The sequence below is a fragment of the Leopardus geoffroyi genome, chromosome E1 (assembly GCF_018350155.1).
Source record: "Leopardus geoffroyi isolate Oge1 chromosome E1, O.geoffroyi_Oge1_pat1.0, whole genome shotgun sequence".
Taxonomy (NCBI): domain Eukaryota; kingdom Metazoa; phylum Chordata; class Mammalia; order Carnivora; family Felidae; genus Leopardus; species Leopardus geoffroyi.
The window spans coordinates 60,208,720-60,228,486 of NC_059330.1; the positions used below are offsets into that span (position 1 = coordinate 60,208,720).

Below are 19,767 nucleotides of genomic sequence, written 5' to 3' on the forward strand. Positions count from 1 at the left end.
CAACAGGAAGCAGACTCCGACACAACCTGCAGACACAAGCGCGACGCGCAGGGAGAGGCCTCGGGGCCCGGGATGACAAATGGGGAGCCCAAGAGTCGCTTCAGGCGTTTTATTCGTTTCCCGGCAGGGCCGGAGTCCAGGTAACGCTAACGCAAACCCAGCTGACGCCCACCTGTAAGCCCCAAGCGGAGCTGGAGCGTGAGCACCAGGAGCGGACCAGTCAGAGGAGGCCGGGGCGGCCAGCTGTGTGCACCTGGGCGGGGGAGCACGCGGTCACCCCTCGCCTGGTGACGAGAGAGGGTGTGTGCACACAAGCGCAAGGAGGATGCAGGCGGGGCTGGGGGACCCTCCCCTGGGCAAGAGGAGGTGGCTGCACTGCCCACGGCCAAGGCCTCTGGCAGGGCGCCCCCCCCCCCCCCCCCCGCATGCTGAGCTGAGTCTATCTATTTGGACGATGAAGTAAAGTGCGTTACTGAACAAAGAGTGACTTGAAACCAGAAGCAGAGAAATCACAACACTTTTCCTTCAGCTCAGAGGCGGAAGGAAACGAGTTCTGCATCTGCCAGAACTTCAGAGTGAGGAGACTGTTGGCTGAAGAGAGACGGAAAGCAGCAGGTGGGTGAAGGCGACACCAGGAGAACCGGCGGGGGCGGGCCCGGGAGACACACAGGCTGAGCACAGGGTCCCCCGCAGCCTCGCGTCGGATCACAGCGGCCAGACGACACGGGGCCATGCTGGCGGGGACTCTGTGGTTCAGGCCGGCCGCTCCGCACCTCTCCCGCCACCCCCCACCCCCAACCGATGGCTCTGAGGCCAGACCCACCCCAACTGGCCCCTGGCCTGGAGAGCAGACAAGTCTCGTGTGCCCCATGCCCGGCGGACTCGGAGGTTCCGGGCACAGCCCTTGCCACAGAAGCAGCCAACATGCAGAGAACGGGGCTCTCTGTCCACAGTGCCACGGGTAAGGGAGGGTCACACAGGCCCGCCTCCCACCCCCAGGGCAGAGACATGAAGTCCTCAGCACGGTCTGCGTCCGGGCCGGCCTCTCGTGGGCATCGTGCAGCGAAGAGACGTGGCCGGCATTAAGGCAAAGAGGCATCAGGGTGCCGCCCACAAGTCCCCGGGGACCCCAGAGCACACGTGCAAGGTCTGACCTCGACCCCTGGCAGCGGCCCTCCCTACAGGCCGGCCCCTGCTCTCTCACGCAGGCCTGCCGCAACGGCCACACACCACGCAGGCGGCTGGGGGCCGGCAGGGCAGTGGGAGGAAACGGCGTACAGGGCAAAGCGGGTCCTGGACAACCCAGCTCGCCCCACGCAGGCCTGGTCCGAGGCCTCGGGGAGGGGGCGGGGCAGGGAGGGGTGGGGTCAGGGGAGGCGATCCTCGGCGGCGGAACCACCGGCGCCCTCCTGCTGGTCCGAGTCCGCAGCTGTGGCGGCTGTGTGGCTTGGCAGAAGAGTCTCAGGCACTGAGGTTTACTTCCAAGAACTGACTGTGGGTTCCCGTCCACCCTCGCCCACCCTGTGCCCACCCTGTGCCCGCTCCCAGGGACTCGGTATGGGAGGGCAGGAAGTGGAAACTAGTCTCTCTCACTCCCCCTTTTATGTTGTTTTTACCTTAAAAAGAAATAAATAAAAGTCTTCCGGGCAGAAATTACTGATAACTGTTATTACAACCAACGCAGACTTTAAAAAGCCCCACCTGGATGTCTGGTGAGAGCGAGAAGGGTGGGCAGCAAACTAAGCCGCAGATCAAGCAAACGGTGGGTCGGCGAGCCCGGTCCTGCTCACGTTCCGCCAGATGGCGGCTGCTGGCAGGGGAGGAAGAGGCCTCACGGGCAGGGTCTGCCCAGAGCGACAGGTATGGCGGCCACCAAAAACTCCCGACTGGAACCACGGGAGGGGCAAGAACAAAAAGCATCCAAAGGGAAGAGAAAGCTGGATGGTGGCAGTGAGGCCTCAGCGTCCCTCCCAACCCCAGGTGACGATTCTGAGGCGCCCAGGGCCTTCCACCACCTCGGAGGCCGGTGTGGGGCGTCTGGGGGGAGTGGGGGGGGGGGAACCACCGTGCCGCTCCGCTAGGAGGCTGCTGCCGGCCCGCAGAGCGCCAGGCTGGCTCTCCCTCCACGGAAGCCTGGTGCTGAGAAGCTTCGTGGGTCGGAGACCCCAGGGCAGCCCCCCTGCCCCGCCCTTCAGGGCTGCCCACCGCGGGGCGACGGCTGCAACGATCCCGGCTGCAGAGAGAGGCTGCGGTGGGCCGAGTCCTGCCAGCAGGGGCCGGGGGCCCTAGGTCCTAGGGAGGCTACACATCTCGCAGTGGCCGGTGCCCGGCTGGTTCATGAAGGTGCAGTGCTGACAGGCCCACATGGCGGCCGTGGCAGCGTGCGGGGAGCCGCCCACGGCTCCGTACTCCTGGAGGCCTGGAAGCTGCACTCCGACCGTGCCTGTGGGGGGAGAGAAACGGCCACTCGTCGTGGTTCGTCGGTAGCGGGCGGGGTGTGGAGGGACGCCCCACCCGCCCCAGAGCTCTCCTGCACCGCCCCCAGAGCAAATGGGGGCTCGCAAAGTGAGCACTACCGCCGCGAGTCCCCTGCTCGCACACAGAACCCCGCTCAATACACGACACCGTCACCCGTGACCAACTCTACCCCACCGCCACCCTCCTCGTGTGCCGTGTCCATGGCACCCTCCGTCCTCCTGCTGCGTGTGGGCCCTTTGTGAGAACACCGGTGCTGGCTACCCACTCCCCTGGTGATGGCCATCTGGGTCGCTGACAGTTCCGAGCCGTTATCAACAAAGCTGCCATCAACATGCTTGCACGCACCTCCGCGTGGGCCTGTGTTTTCACGTCTCGGGTGAAAACCTAGGAGCAGGCTCGCCGGATCCCAGAGGAAGTGACCGTTTACAAAACGCGGCCAGACGGCTTTCCCGTCCTCACCAGCGTGGGCGAACTCGCGAGCACGTAACACCGCCAGTTTCTCGTCTCAGCCACTCTGCCGAATGGGTAACGGTCTCTTGTTTATTGCACTTTGCGTTTCCCTGACTAACGATGGTGACCGTCGCCGTTACCTCTTTTTGTGAAATGTCTCGCCCGGTTGTTGTGTTTTTAAATTCGAGTATGGGTGACGTACAACTTTCTATTAGTTTGGGTGCCCAACACGGTGACTCGACGGTCCTGTACGTTACCCAGTGCTCCCCCCACGTTATCACAACATCCCTGACTGTTCCCCGTGCTGTGCTGGTCAACCCCGTGCCCAGTCTCTCTGGGCATTCCTGGGCTGACGCTGAGGGCCCCGGAATATTCAAGCTGTTGCCATCCGCATTCCCGTGTGAAGGATTCAAACGGAACGGTGCCGGCGTGGGGGCCACGGGTACCAGAGACTCGCACCAAGGGCTGAGCGCTGCTGGCTGGCACCAGACCGCCGTTCTCCTGAGGACACGAGGCTGCAGGCCTACGTTTTCGGGAATTTGGTGGGGAGACCTTGTCCTCTGCCTCAGAACACGAGAGCAGTGTTTCAGAACGCCAGGGCAAGAGTAAAGGCACGTGGAGCCGGCCGCGTTACTGGTCCGCCAGAATCGTATAGGAAAAAACCTGACGAGCAGCGCAGCACAACAAATACTAGGCCCTTCGGGCCCCCGATCCCCCGGGGACCCTGGCATCAAGAGAGAACAAGAACTCTCCACCTGGTGCCCTCACAGCGGAGACTCCACTGGCTCTAAGATCTACCGCTACAGACGCCCCCCATGTGGATTTGCCAAGCCATGTGAAGAGGGCATTCCAGAGCTTCTCAAAGCCACAGGGCAAAGGGCTGCACCGCGGCCACCGCTCTCAGTGCTCGGCCGGACGGGTCGGCCACAGCGTAGCACCTGCCCGGAAGGAACCACAGACGGAAGGCTCTTCCTGGGCAGCGTGCCGAGTCAGGTTCCGAGACACAGATCCCCACATTCTCTTCGGAACACTTTCCCTCCTTATCCGTCGAGAAAGTTCGGAGGACCAGCAGAAAGAAGGGGAAAAAGAAAAGGCTGAGACCAAAGGTTTCTGGCCTTTCAGCACTTACGTGAATGTGAGGTTTCTGTTTATCTAAAATAAGGGCTTTCGAATTGCTCCTAAGACGCTGGACGCTTAGCAGATCCCCCACATACATGTGGGTGCGTGCACGGAACTGTGTCCCAACGATCTGGGTGACCTTTACAGCGCGCACGTTACAGCAACGAGAAGGGCCGTGCTCGTGTGATGGCCCATGACACCCGTCGGGGCGCACCGGGGGGTCCGGCTCCCAGGACATAAGCAGCTTTGCCTGGGCTCCAGCGCTAGGAGTAGGAGAGCAGGACCCTCGGGACTGAGGAAAGGGAGGACACTTACTGCAGAGCTGCTCGATGGTGGCCCACTGTTCAGATTTCTTCCACGTCTGCGCGAGCTCCTCATTTCTGGTCCTCACAGCCTCCAGCAACAAGCTGATGCTGTCCTGCAAGAACCCAAAACCGAAGGCTCCAACTGGCTTTGCCTATGGTGGGCACACTCCGCTTAATAAGCTGCTTCTTATTAACCGTGTGTTGGGAAACATCAAGACACTCTTCAAAGGGAATGTAAAAAGCCTCACAGGCCGTCACCATGAAACACAATACCACACACCTAGGTCTATACATCTACATGCTGAATTTTAGTGCTAAAATTTAAGTTCTTCCCAAATAGCCCTAACGTGCTGCTCTCTGTCCTAAGCCAACCAGCACTCTCAGCCACCGGACACTGAAGCTCACATTCCTTTCCCTGAGGGCCCGGATGCACAGACAGGCGCCTGTGGTCGTGGGGTCCACCCTCCACCCTCCACCCTCACGCTTCTCCCTGGAGGCTCTCTACCTTCTGAACCAAGTCTGTAAAAATGCTCTCTATATCCCAGGCCTCCAGGGTCAACGTGCAGAGAATTAAAATAGCTTATACGTTGACAATCTATAAGAAAGCTTTAGGGGCTCTCAGGAGCTCCCCGGAAAAATGTTTTCCAGCAGGTGACCGCCAAACAGTACGTGTTTACTGGCGAGGAGGCCGTGGTGTGAAGAGCCCAGGCTTTCGTCACCTGTCCAACCGGACCGGCAGTGGCTACACTTGGGGCCGGGGGACCACTCTCTGGGTTTAACAAGGCAGGCAAAGAAAGCCAGTGGGGAGTCTCGGGGTGCCTGATATCAAATACCAGAAGTGGGCAGTTCGGGGACAAAAATACAGACACAAGATAAACCCAGCAGGACCCAAGAACGGCTATAGGCCACCTGACATAGGAGAACAGTGGGGAGGGAGGGGCATCTCCTCTCCTCTCTGTCACCTGCAGGGAATGTGTTGAGTCAGTGGCTCAGAAAGAATTCGTCCCCCTCTCTCTGGTGTTTCCTTGGGTCTCCGACAGAAAGAAGGCACAAAATAAGTAGGGGCCTCCTGGCTGGACCCACTGACCACCGCCTACCGCCCCCTACCCCCGCAATGGCTCAGATGGCAGCCAGTGTCGGTGACAGACGCCCTCTTCTCCCTGACGGCATGCCTTAAAAATGCTAACTATGCAGCTGTGCACTCAGGGTCTGGACGCTGGCCAACCTTCTGGGCCTAGGCGATAAAACCAAAGCTGATTCAGGAGGAGGCGAGAGATCAGTAAGAAGCAGAGGCTAGGATTCCAAAACCGTTAGGACAGAAATTATGTAAATGGTTGATCTCTAAAGCTCCACGCTAGAGGACACGGAGCTCACTATTGTCTGCTTCCCATGGGATTATAACAAACGAAGCTGTCCTCCATCATGGGGGGGGGGGCAGACACTAAAACAAGTTGTTTCAGTGCAAAAGCTTCGTGTCAAAAATCCATCACTCTACCGGCAAGCCCCTTGTGAAAAGCCACCGCCCGCAGGACGTAAGGGGGACTGCGACCCGGCTTCCCAGCCACGCTCTGGCTTGAGAGGAAAAGCAGCGTCTCTTTATAGCCAATCCCGCCCGAGGACCACAAAGCCAGGTGCTTGGTGGGCGCGCACACACAGGCCGGGCCCGTACCTGCAGAGGCATGACTTCATTGGTGACCAGAAAGAGCAGGAGATGGAAATCCGAGATGGTGTCCAGGAACACGGAGGAAGTATTCTGGGACAGGTAGGTGGCCAGACTGTGGAAGTCCTAGAGTGGTGAGGCAGAAGGACGCACTGAACGGGAGCATGCTGTGGCCACCCCACTGCCCAGACAGCTGTCCGTCTCCGCCTGGGCCACGGCCAAATGCGGGGTGCGGACACACACCTCTCCCATCTCGTTCTACAGCCACCGACCAGGCATAGGGACGCACGTGGCCGCAGCACAGGCTGTGGCCCTCGGCACACGTGACGCATCGAGGGACGTGCAAGGGAGCACGTTTATAAAGCTGACCCAGCTGGGAGACGCGTTCAAAAAAAGACACGTCCAAGTGGAGTGGGCTGCAGGAAGGGCCCACTTCGGGGCGAGACGACTGGTCTGTGCTCCCTGTGCAGCCGCGCTGTTGACTGGGGCAGCGTGACTGCAACGAGGAGTAACTATGTGTGCGAGCTGGGGGGATTATGAGACGCTGCACCTTCGGCAAAACTCAAAACAGTTCAAGAGAGCCACCCGGTAAGTGGCTCTGCACCGCTACAAGCGGCCTGGGTCCCCGCACAGACAGATGCACCTAGGAACACACATGTCCTGGACCATCCGTGTGGCAGCACGAGGCAGCTTCAGCAATTCTGCACGGCCTCCGCTGTGCCTCAGAGGAGGGGCCACCGCGCAGGACGTGGCGGGAAGCCCAGGCGGCCGGGCCGCCCGAGGCCCACGCGGCAGGATGACAGAGCAAAGAGAGACATCTCCACAAAGACGGGACGCTGGTCAACAAACAAATGACACAAAAGTTGTTGGGAGAGGACACAAGTGATGAATAGATCTGGGGAAAAGAAGAAGTCAGCCGACCACGGCTCTTCCGGCAGATCCACAGGCCTGGGGCCTCCGAGGATTTGCCTTTGGGGGGATTCATCAACCCCACTCCAGAGAGGGTGTCACGGTGACCAACAGTGTCTCGAAAAAAGTCCCAGCTTGTGGTTTTGCCATAAGAATCAATCGGGAGAGTGTAAAAGCTTGGTACTTTCTGGGAAAACGACATTGACACCAGATAAACAAGCGGCAGTTACTTTAAGTTATGTTTGTAAAGAAAAGAGCTTACCTGTGTCTCACCCAACACGTCCCGGTTCTCAATAGGAAACGGATTTTGCGAAATAGAAAAAGTATAAACTGGATCCTTGGGGAAAGTTGTTGTGATCTAATGAACAAAAACACAAACCCACGATCACTTGTGTGCCAACGGGTGAGGGCGGCCCTCAGGTGCCACAAGCAGCACCGATCACGACGCCCTCCCAGAGCTCCGAGTCCCTCAAGGCCGCGGAGGCCCGACTGCTCCACGCTGGACGCAGCGGTTACCCGCTAACGACACGCCTCAGTGAAACCCCTGATGCTCAGGACTCTGGGAAGCAAACCGAAGCATCGTTTTTGACGATTTCTAGGATCATGCCATTTGTGGGCAGTTTCTGTAAGCCGACGATAAACCAGAGGGTGCGCCGTGGGAGCACAACGGACGAGGCTGGGAGAACTCTCAGGGGCAGCCCGCGACGGTCTGAGAGGCGCAGTGACCTCCAGAGAGCCTGCGGCACCACTGCACGGGGTCAGGACACGTCCAGGCCGCAAGGGAGCCGCTGCTCAGCCCCGAGGCGCGGCGCACGGTGATCCCGCTCCCCCTCAGACGGGCTGGAGTCAAGAATGTGTGTCCAGGGGGGAGCCTAAACTCTTCATTTGGCTCAGACGTGCTTTCCTAACAACAGAGAGCATTTTAAATCCAGCACACAATCGACAGACACTACAGGACAGTGGTAAATGTGCAACAATCGATACAAATAGTTTTCACTCCTCTGGGCAGATGCTCCCCCGCCCCAAAGTGCCACATTGTGGCTGACGCAGCTTTTCCTCTGCAACGTGACACCAGCAGCAGCAGATTACACCTCGTCCAGATTCAGAGCAGCTATTCTGGTTCCTTCGGGACTATTTCTCGAGAAGGAAAGTGTTGTTCTGGTCTGTTTTCTGCATCGGCGAAGGCAGCGGGCTGTCTGGGGCTGGCCCGGGATGTGCTGTGACTGTGCCAGCAGGCTCAAGGACAAGCTGAGCCGGCAGCAGCATCTGAGACCAGAGCCCTGACGGTCTTGAAGATTTTATTTTACTTTTTAAAACAATTTTTTAAAGTTTATGAATTTATTTTAGGAAAGAAAGAGCGTGAGCCAGCAGGGGAGGGGGGCAGAGAAAGGAGAGAGAGGGAGAGAGAAAGAGAGTGAGTGAGTCCCAAGCAGGCTCCACTCCTCGTTGTGGGGTTCCATCTCGTGACCATGCAACTGTGACGTGAGCCAAAATCCAGAGTCAGATGCTCAACCGAGTGAGCCGCCCAGGCACCCCAACTGAACAATTTGTTGGTTTTTACTTTTACTTTTGTTTATTTTTAAATGTTTATTTTTGAGAGAGAGAGGACGTGCATGCAAGCAGGTGAGGGGCAGAGAGAGAGGGGGACGAGGGATCTGAAGTCAGCTCTGCGCTGACAGCAGCGAGCCCGATGCGGGGCTCGAACTGACGAACCTCGACATCATGACCTAAACCGAACCTCGACATCATGACCTAAACCGGAGTTGGATGCTTAACCGACTGAGCCACCCAGGCGCCCCATTTAAAGATGTTATTTTTACGTAATTTCAGCACCCAATGTGAGGCTTAAACTCACGACCCTAAGGTGAAGAGCCACACACCCTACCGACTGAGCCAGGCTGGCACCCAGCCCACTCATCTTTTCCTGACGAGAGCATGCAGCCGTGTGGACTCCAGCCCTGGGGCCACGTACTGGCTGTGTGGCCCGTCAGCTGCGGACAGATCCTAGGCCTCACTCTGTCCCTCTGCAAGACAAAGACAGCCCCGAGTGCCTACAGTCACCAAGGTTCAGACACGCAAGCCTGCATTATTAGTCTCAGCCTCTGTCCTTGCTGCAGAGACAAAGGTCTGTGGACTGTGCAGTGCTCTCCCTTCGGGAGGCAGAGACAGTGGTGGACCAGCACAACAGGGCACCTCCCAGGCCACGGATGTGGAATTAAGAGATGTCTGTGCTGGACTTGTAACCTCCCCTTAGAGCATGGCCAAACCAAAGTGCCCTAGGCGGTTTGTGAATGTCTCAGACACCGGAGAGGGGTGCGGTGAGCCCAGCACCTCGTCTCCTGTTTCAGTGCCCCCCACCCAGCCAGTTTCAGGTCATCTGGCCAATGCCCGGCCGCCTCCACAGCACATCCACGGCATTCCGGGTAGCGAGGCCCATCCCTCCTCTTGCGTGACATTAGTGGCCCGGTCACGAGGTTTGAGGACATCAGACAAGCCTGGTCGGGCGTGGGGCTGGAGATGGCCGTCTGGTCTGGACACCTGCTCTCAAGGGACTGTTCCAGCCTCCCTCCACAAGAACAGAGAGCTCAGGTGTCCCAGGGCGCAATGTTCCCTTACAACCAAGCTCACTGACACAGCACACTAAGCAAGAACTCGGTTCTTTTCTAAAAGGAAAGGGGGTGGGGAGGCCACGGGGAGGGGAGACCTCAGAAAGCTGGCTTTAAATCATGCCGACCCCTCCTAAGTGTATGTTCCATCAATCTGTTTTCATCTTAATTACACCCTAGGTAGTCTAACAAACAGATGCCTTTACGGCCTAGGTAATAAATATGTTCTCGGGAGCTGTCAACTGGAATGGAGCACCGGTGGGCTTGGCTCACGGGGACCTGCTGCTCCAAATGCAATGAGATTTTACAGCCTGAATCACATGCCCTTCCTGAGTCCAAACACGGCCGAAGAGATCCTGGCCGGAAGCAGTCAGGAAACGAGCCGCTGCCCATCCCCTTGGGACGGAGCTGGCTGCTACAGATGCCTCAGGCACTGGAGCCCTCTGTGGCGCTCTGGCCGGGGGCCACACCTCCCGCAAGGAGGGAAGCCTGGACGGTGGAGCCAGCTGCCTCCTTGGCTCCTGGAGCTCTGCCCAGGAGAGCACCCGCCAACTCACCCGAGGACAGACACAGCCGTGTGCCCCCGGGACTGACTCAGGTGAGGCGGCCCACCGCGAGCCCGGCCTGGCAGCCGCACTGTCACCAGCACGGCACCGAGCACACCGAGCACAGAGCCACGCCGGGCTGGCTGGCTGATCTCCAGAGGCCGCCTGGCCAGGTCGCTGGTCCAGGGTTGCATTTTTGTCAGGGAGAGGTAAACCTTAAGTTGTTTTTAAGGAAGTAAAAAAATAAGCTAGAAGAAAACCCCCGTAAAGTCACCAGCTTTTCAGGGATGACAGGAGCTCAGGGATTCATACGTTTTCTGGGTGGCTGTCCCGGGCCAGGTAGAGGGGCGACTGTCCACGCCGCAGCCGCCACTGCACACAGCCCCCACCCAGCAGCCCGGGGGGGGGGTGGACGACGCACACTTACGTCTATGATCAGATACTCCACGGGAAGGGGCCGGGCCAGCTGGGTGATCTCATTGCCAAACTTGTCTATGTCCTGAAACGGGAAACAAAAGCGAGAGGTGTGAGCAAGGGTTTGCTGACCAGTGACACGGCTGGCCTCTCACAGGCTTGTCTTACCTGGTCAATGGCCACAATTCTTGTGGAGTATGTAAAAAGGAGAGGAAAATGTGCATGTTTTTGTCCCGCATCTGCCTCTGTTATGATGGCCACAACAGGAAGGAGCAGCCGTGTTCTTGGTTAACAGGGTGTCTCCACTGGGAGAGCGTTTTCCAGCACCCCCCCCCCCCCCCACACACACACACCAGGCCCGGCCCTCACTGCCCCTTGCAGGACATATGGCTCAGGCCCCTGCCCGCAGGCCCCACCTGCACCTCTCTGTCCCGCACAAGCGCTCCCCAACCTCGGGACTGAGTGCTAGCTCCTAACGACCCCCCTCACACCCTCCTCTGAAATCCCCACTTCATCCTGTACATTAATAAAATAAATACGTACGCAAATGAGCACACGTACACACAAATATGCAGCCATGGAAAACCCCCGCCACCAATCTGTCAGAGTCTAAACTTGTTCTGCTTTGTCAGATGCACAGAACATAAAGTTTAATTATGGGGAAAAACGGCCAGCATATGTTCATTAATCATAAAATGACAATTATATCTGATTTATGTCAAACATGCTGAGTTCAAACAGAGCTCTAGAAATAAATTCATAAGAACCAACACTTTTCATTAAAGATTCTGTGAGAGGGGATCATATTTTCTATCTAAATCATCACTTAACATCATATAAATCATTCTCTGAGTCATATATAAATTATATATCCATAACTTCCAATTATGAGGCCTTACATAAAAGTTTACACTTATTAAAGCTCTCAAACCTGAAGGGAAGCCAAGCAGGTCCCCCGGAGGGGCTCCCCCTGCAGGATGACGCAGGGCCACCCTGGCACACGGGCACCTTCCCGGGGACGTCAGAGGTGTGCACCTTCTCTCCAGACAACCCACGTCGGTGGTTCCTAAGTCGAACCAGGCTTATCACCCTAATGGCAAGACCAGGGATCCCATTTGGCCCAGATCCTGTTTTTTAGAAATTAAAATTTCTCAACTGCAATACGTCTCAGTTTATCTAGGCTTTCCCTCCCTTCCTTCCAGTCACGATGAAAGAGAGCTGCCCGCCAGCACCTGCCCCTCGGCTCTCCCAGAAAATGGTCCAAACAGCTTGAACCAGCTAGCTATCCAGGGAGCATTAGCACCCGTCAAAGGACACAATCCCGAAAACAACACACCGCTTTGTCTGTCTGCCTTCCTTTGAAGTCGGAGTGACCTCCTACCGAATTCGGGGGAAGAGTCACTTGCCCTGCCACGTGCCAGGTGGCTACCCTGGGCTTGTCTGTGCAGCAGTCAGGTTGGGCCCAGCTTTCCGTGGCCCTGCCGGCTTCACAGGGGCAGCTGGAGACAGGAGACTGCTGAGCGGGTCCTGGGGCCCCAGAGGCGGTGGTTTCTCGACGGAGGAGATATGGTAGGAGGTGGGAATCAAACCCAATCAAACTAAATCACCATTTCCAAAAATACACGCTTGCCCCTACAAGAAAGAACCTGCAACAACTCATCCATAATTAGCCCATCTGGAATTCATCTTCAAATCTAATTAAGCTCTAATATGCAGAAACATTCCTCCAGCACCTGTTCGCTTTAATCTCCCCCTCCAGGGATTTTTCTTGTTAAATGCCCCTCTCTCCTTTTTCTGTGTCGTGCTATTCTCTTTCAAATTTAACTACCCAACTGTACCTTTCTGCTCCCCAAGAAAATAAAGGTGTTGCATCCCCCTCTGTTCCCCGGGGCTGGGGGAAAACAGGTAACTTCTCTCTCTCCCACATGCCTCCCTGCTGATGTCTTTGCCAGCCAGCCCCCAGTCCTCTACCGCATCTCAAAAGCAATTACTTTTTATGGGCGTCAGCAGATGTCGGACTGAGGGAGGAGGGCCTCTCAATTCCCGGGTCAGCAGTCAACAAAGCGTCAGCGGTTCCTCGTCCCTCGTCCGAGGGGAGCGAGCCTCCGGGAGAGGCAGGGGCCGAGGTCCCCAGCACCCCCCCACCGGCAACGACCATGAGCATAGACCGCGGCACCGTAGTTGTGACATCACAGAAGAGTCCGGGGATCTCTGTCTTTGTGCCAGGAAAAGGGCAAACTCCACTGACCGGGTGGCACCATCTTGCTTTGGAAAAGGCGAATGAAATCCTTGATGTATTGCTTTTCTCTTTATTTTATTTTTTAAAGTTTATTTGGTTTTGAGAGACAGAGGAAGAGCACGAACAGGAGAGGGACAGAGAGAGAGGGAGAGAGAATCCCAGGCAGGCTCCGTGCTGTCAGCGCACAGCCTGATGTGGGACCCGAACGCACGAACCAAGAGATCATGACCTGAGCCGAAATCAAGAGTCAGACCCTTAACGGGCTGAGCTGCCCAGGCGCCCCTTTTTTTAAGTTCTCTCCTATTTTGCTTTTCTCTTTAAAGAACTGGCAAGATCTCAGAACAAACTTTGTCCAAGAATCACCGTCCAGGAAACGGTCTCGCTGATAACCACCTGCAGACTGTCTGTCAGATGCAGACACAACCAGTCGCCGGCATGTATTAGGCGCTGGTAGCCTACAGCCCAGGCTAGATACCGCGTGCACACAACCCCTGGGTCCCCAGCGCATGATGAGGACACGAAGGGCTACTAAGGTGAGTTAACCTGCCCAAGATCTAACGGCTGGGAGGGGTGGAGGGGGTCAGAGACCCGGTCCATCCATAGCAGAATTCATCTCTGCATCAGAACTTGGCGATCTCCGCTCAACAACGCGATGATCCAACCCTACTCCTCCCCTCGTGGGGACCTTGTGGCCACAGACCCTGGTCCTGACAGCAGATTCGAATGAAAGCCTAGCTTGGAGATTCCAGGTACCAAAAAATCCTTCTTCTGAGACTGGACATTATGCTAGTATGTTGTTCAGAATCTCTTCTCTTTTTGGCAATTTCTTGATTAATTGCTAAGTCTTCCTAAATAACGTTGGTAGCAAACGTAATCTCTTGTAATTAAAACATTTTGGAAGGGTGCCTGGGTGGCTGAGGCGGTTGGATGTCTGGCTCTGGCTGAAGTCATGATCTCGCAGTTCGTGGGTCCGAGCCTTGCGTCGGGCTCCGTGCTGACAGCTCAGAGCCTGGAGCCTGCTTCAGGTTCTGTGTCTCCATCTCTCTCTGCCCCTTCCCCATTCGTGCTCACTCTCTCAAAAAATAAACAAACATTAAAAACAAACAAACACCATTTGTTTAAAAAAGCTAAGTGAGGGGCATCTGGGGGGCTTGGTTGGTTAAGCATCTGATTCCTGATCTCTGCTCAGGTCATGATCTCACGGTTCATGAAATCGAGCCCGGAGTCAGGCTCTGCACCGACAGCACGGAACCTGCTTGGGATTCTCTCTCTCTCTCTCTCTCTCTCAATAAATAAACAAACAAACAAACAAACAGCTGAATGAGTGAAGGGTCCCACCCTGACAAACATGTGATGTATAAGAGAACTACAATAAATAAACCAAAAAATAACAGATAAATGGATCAAGAACCTCAATGTAAAAAACGATAAAAACACCAAGAGAAAACATAAGTAAGTACGTAGTTTTGGGATAAAGAATTATTTCCCAAATACAATGAAATGGGCAGAAATTATAACGAAAAAGGCTCTTTGAACAGAAACGATTGCAGCTTCTCTGTATGACAACTATAAAGAAAACGGCACCCTGGCATGTGTGTGCAGCACGTGACGGGTTAATCACAAAGACCGGCCGACCGAATGCAGAAAGCACAAGGCAATTCCCCAAGGAAACAGAAGACACCCTCTCAGGATGAAGGGGTACGGCGCGGGGTCCCGACAGCACAGCCCCGCGGGCTCAGACAGCGCCACCTTCTCGGAGATTTGGGAGAATGCATAAAACCCCCGAAACACACTTACCCTTCGACAAATGACGCCGGCACAGAGCACGTGGCAGGAGTGAGGCAGGGCTGGCCCAGAGAGCACTCCTGGGTAAGCGCCAGGCACTGGGACGGCCCCCGAACGATGGCGGAGACAGAAAGGGGCTCCACGGGCCTCGAGAGCCCCCACGGCAGCTCCCTGCAGGAGAGCTGCCCCTTCTCTGCCTCCCTGTCCCCTCTCCCCCTTCCAGGGCCTCCAGAGCGTAGGACGCCAAAGATGGCTGGTTTGGCTTCCTTGCGGTCCGGCCACGCCAGACCTCAAACACACAGCCCCGGCCGTGCTCACGGTGCTACTCGCCGAAGTTCATGACTCCAGTGCCTTCCCACCCACCCCAACCAGAGGCCTGGCTCCAGCCCGGGTCCCTTCCTGCTAGGACAGCAGAGCCCTGGGCCCTGGCACCCAGTCTCCACACCCAAAGAACACAGCCAGTGGACGCATGTCCCCTGCATGACAGCGCCAGCCTCATCGGGCTCCCCAGCCCCGTGCCCACAATGACCTTCTACAACAGTGAACTCCCTCCCCTCCTAGCGCGCCTCCTCGCGGATTTCAGGCCCACCTCACATCTCCCCCCTGCTGCCCTCTCCCAGCTCAGCAGCCAGCATGTGGTGCTCGTGTTGCCTGCCGCAAAATCCACCCGCCTCCACATCCCCTCCGGCGGGCACGTCCCAGAGCCACCTTCCACCTCTGCCCGTGTCTTCCCGCCACCCGCGTCACCATCTCCAGCGCACTCCACCTACCGCAGAGCCACGGCCCCCAGACGCATCGGGCCCTGAGGACGTGTGGCCCCTGGATGAGGCCCTCCCCACCTGGCTAACTCCCACACTCTTCAGTTCTGGAGCGCCCTGCCACGCCACACCGGGACACCCCCACGGGTCGCCCCACGGACCGCCTGGGAGGAGGGCACCGGTGCGACTCGCCCACCGCTGTCGTCCCGGGACCCAGGTGTGACACCTGGCAGGGGGTCTAGGTCTGGCCTGAGTGAAGACGCTGAAGACCCTGGCGATGCCGTCCTAGGCTCTCCTGCCCCCACGCGTGCACAGTGGGTGCTTGAAGCACAGGTGAAGGCTGGTGCCGGGCGCCTACTTCCCCGTCGTCTAGAATTTCGGATTTCCCGGAAGCACACGTCCGATTTTGTATTAGTAAAGTCCCTGTACATTAAGTGAGACACAGACCTGTGCCCCTGAAGCACATGTGCCTTGGAGCTGCAGCACCCCGTCCGACGGCACCCCCTCGGGGCTCCCGCCGCCTAGATGCTCGCTGGCGAGCTTCCAGGAGCTCCACCTACTACTTGTGGCCTTGCTCTCGGCCGAAGCCTGGCTTCCCGTGTGCAAACTGGTCCCCCGAGACTCCCAGTCCCAGCCCTCCAGCAGCGGCCCACCAGCCCAGGAGCTCGGGGCCCCCGTCCACCCCCAGCCAGTACCGTCCTGTCTCTGAACACCCCGGAGCCCAGGGCCGCCACACATTCTCTACCGTGCTGTGCTGCCTCAAGGACACCACTCGCGGTCTCCTCTGTTCCCCGCCCGTCACCTCTTCCCACAGGACACACACGCGGGGGGTCTTTCTTTGACGTTCACGAAACCCTGAACGAGCAAGTGTCTTGGCCCCGCTTCCCACAGCACCACCAGCCACAGCTCCGCCTGCCTTCCCAGCAGACCTGGCTCCTCCCTGGTCTCTTCTTTAAACCGTGCTAACCAGCCCCGCGTTCCCCACGCTAGCTGCGCCAGGCCCCGACGGCCACGTGGTGCCAACGGCGCCCCCGTTCTGGACCTACGGGCGCCTCCCGACAAGGAGGCTCTGCCTGGCTTCCAGGCGTGCCCTTGTGTCCCGAGGGTGCACGGCAGCCCCGCCTGTCCGTGCTGGGGGCCCAGGCCTCAGCTGGCCCTGGACGCTCGTCTCCACCTCATCCAGGCAACAGCACCGAACACCATCCAAACACCACGCCTGCAGATCCACCCCCAGGGAACCCCCAGGGAATGCAGCACTCTCCCAAGCCGCACCCTCACCTACCCGTGGCCGGGGTGACGATGGGGGCACCGGCACCGGCGTCCTGTCCAGAGCGGCACCAACGTGCACCAGCACCCCTAGCGGCATCCAGGAGCAACGGAAGCAGATGTCAGTTGTTAAATACATTGATTCAGCCACATATTCAATAACGTGCTCCCTTATCATTATGAGCCCCATTTAAAAACCTGATGGGGCGCCTGGGGGGCTCAGTTGGTTAAGCATCTGACTCTTGATTTCGGCTCAGGTCAGAATTTCAGGGTTCGTGGGATCGAGCCCTGTGTTGGGCTCTGCGCTGACAGTGTGGAGCCGGCTTGGGATTCTCTCCCTCTCTCTCCGCCTCCCCTGTGTGCGCAGGGGTGCTCTCAAAATAAATAAACTTAAAAAAATCTGCTCTAAAATAACGGAAATGAAAAGGAAACATGCTAGACACAAACAGTGGCTACCGCTGATCACACCTTCCCTGTGTCTCTTTGTAGGAATCAAGGGTGCGACCATGAACAAGCACAACTCTTGCATTAAATTATAAAAGAAACACACATGCAGCGTCAACGCAGCACAGAAGACAGAAAAGACCAGTCCCCTCCACCGTGAACACCCCCCCGAAGATAACCCAGGTCAAGCAGTGACTCCTTCAGGGAAAGCACAGAAAACACGACGCCTTGGCCGTCCTGCGGGTCTCTTCCCCTTCCTTCTTTCTCCGGTGTCTCGGTCTCGGGGCCCCTCTCCCCACCCCCCAGCCATTCGTTGCAGGCTGCACAGTACGTGCGGGACGTACAGATCGGGGCTGTGGACAAGCACCGCCCTCCCGAAGGACCCCCGAGCTCTCCAGCCCCATCCTCCGTATAAATGCACACACACCTACACGTGTATCTTTACGCTGCACGTACAGGTACATGCTTAATTTTACATTATGAGTTTCATCCCAGATATTTTTTTTTTTTAAGAGCGCGAGAACAAGCGCAAGCAAGGGAAGCAGGGGAGAGGGGAAGAGGGGGAGAGAGAACGTAAAGCAGGCTCCACGCTCAGCACAGAGCCCGACGTGGGGTTCAATCCCACCACCTGAGCCAAAATCAAGAGTCAGACACTCAACTGACCGAGCCACTCAGGCGCCCCTATCCCAGATTTTTAAATAATTTTCAAGCACATGCCTTTAACGGTCACATACATAGTATTTTATCCCAGAGACATATTTTAATTGAAGGCCCTGTTACCGAACTTGTAGAATTACTTCCCATTTTTGTTTACCACATACAACAACACGATGAGTAGCCTCAGACAGGCATCGGTGTGTGTCCCATCTGTAAGCCTGCAGGCCACAGCCCACAGCCTACAGCCCACGGCCCACAGGAGTTACTTCAATGCTTGCCTGTGGAGGTCTCTTTGCTCAAACTGGTGTTTTCCTAAAACATGTGAGAAATGAGTGTCTCAAACCCCGTGAGTCTGTAACAAATTGTGGGAAGCACCGCTAGCCTGCTCTCACCGACAGGCGAGTGAGCAATCCAGGGAAACCACAGCAGGATTAAAGAAACAACACAGGCTCCGTGACAAAAGGGAGCTCGCTTCTTAAGTGCAAGAAACTTATAAGACTTGCAAGCAAAAAGCAAATCTCCAAATAAAGAGCATTACCAGAAAGACAGACTCACAGTTAATGATCAAATCCTGAAAGCACTTATTTCATGGTCGCAAACAAGACAATAGTACTGGTCCCTGGACGCTGTTCTGGAAGCCCTACCAGCACGAGGAGCCGAAATGAATGGGAAAGGGGAGACAACTGCCATTTCTGGACAATATGCTCATCTGTGCAGAAAACCCACAAGAATATGTATATAAATTAGAGGAACTTACTCCCCAAAGCAATCTACATATTCAATGCAACTCCTATCAAAATAACACCAGCATTCTTCACAAAGCTAGAACAAGCAATCCTAAAATTTGTATGGAACCAGAAGAGACCCTGAATAGCTAAAACAATCTTGAAAAAGAAAACCGAAGCTGGAGGCATCACACTCCCAGACTTCAAGCTCTACTACAAAGCTGTAATCCTCAAGACAGCATGGTACTGGCACAAGAACAGACACTCAGATCAATGGAACAGAATAGAGACCCCAGAAATGGACCCACAAACGTATGGCCAACTAATCTCTGACAAAGCAGGAAAGAATATCCAACGGAATAAAGATAGTCTCTTCAGCAAGTGGGGCTGGGAAAACTGGACAGCGACACGCAGAAGAATGAACCTGGACCGCTTTCTTACACCAGACACAAAAAGAAACCCAAAATGGATGAAAGACCTAAACGTAAGACAGGAAGCATCAAAATCCTAGAGGAGAAAACAGGCAAAAACCTCTTTGACCTTGTCCATGGCAACTTCTTAACTCAACACGTCTCTGGAGGCAAGGGAAACGAGCAAATATGAACTACTGGGACCTCATCGGAATAAAAAGCTTCTGCACAGAGGAAGAAACAATCAGCAAAACTAAAAGGCAACTGATGGAATGGGAGAAGATGTTTGCAAATGATGTATCAGATAAAGGGTTAGTATCCAAAATCTATAAAGAACTTACCAAACTCAACACCCAAAAACCAAATAATCCAGTGAAGAAATGGGCAAAAGACATTAACAGACATTCTCTAAAGAAGACATCCAGATGGCGAACAGACACATGAAAACTTGCTCAACATCACTCATCATCAGGGAAATACAAATCAAAACCACAATGAGATACCACCTCGCACCTGTCAGAATAGCGAACGCTAACAACTCAGGCAACAACAGATGTCGGTGAGGATGCGGAGAGAGAGGATCTCTTTTGCACTGCTGGTGGGATTGCAAACTGGTGCAGCCGTGCTGGAAAACAGTATGGAGGTTCCTCAAAAAACTAAAAATAGAACTACCCTACGACCCAGCAATTGCACTACTAGGCATTTACCCAAGGGATACAGGTGTGCTGTTTCAAAGAGGCACACGCACCCCAATGTTTATAGCAGCGCTACTGACAGCCGCCAAAGTATGGAAACAGCCCAAATGTCCATCGACGGATGAATGGATAAAGATGTGGAATATATATACAAAGGAGTATTACTCAGCGATCAAAAATCTTGCCATTTGCAACTACATGGATGGAACTGGAGGGTATCATGCTAAGTAAAATTAGTCAGAGAAAGACAAATATCATATGACCTCACTCATGTGAGGAATTTAAGATACAAAACAGATGAA

General features: G+C 55.7%; 1 protein-coding gene across 2 annotated transcripts in view; it reads right to left on the minus strand.

Moving 5' to 3' along the window:
- Window positions 1-94: 94 nt before the first annotated feature.
- Window positions 95-19,767, minus strand: part of NPLOC4 (NPL4 homolog, ubiquitin recognition factor) — a 61,371-nt gene continuing 41,698 nt past the window's right edge. For both annotated transcript variants that reach the window (XM_045489863.1, XM_045489864.1), the window contains exons 13-17: window positions 10,500-10,571; window positions 7,184-7,279; window positions 6,022-6,138; window positions 4,363-4,465; window positions 95-2,443 (exon numbers count right to left, since the gene is read on the minus strand). In XM_045489863.1, coding sequence (XP_045345819.1) covers window positions 2,286-2,443; window positions 4,363-4,465; window positions 6,022-6,138; window positions 7,184-7,279; window positions 10,500-10,571 — 546 coding nt within the window. In that variant the 3' untranslated portion in view covers window positions 95-2,285. The remainder of the gene's footprint in view (window positions 2,444-4,362; window positions 4,466-6,021; window positions 6,139-7,183; window positions 7,280-10,499; window positions 10,572-19,767) is intronic.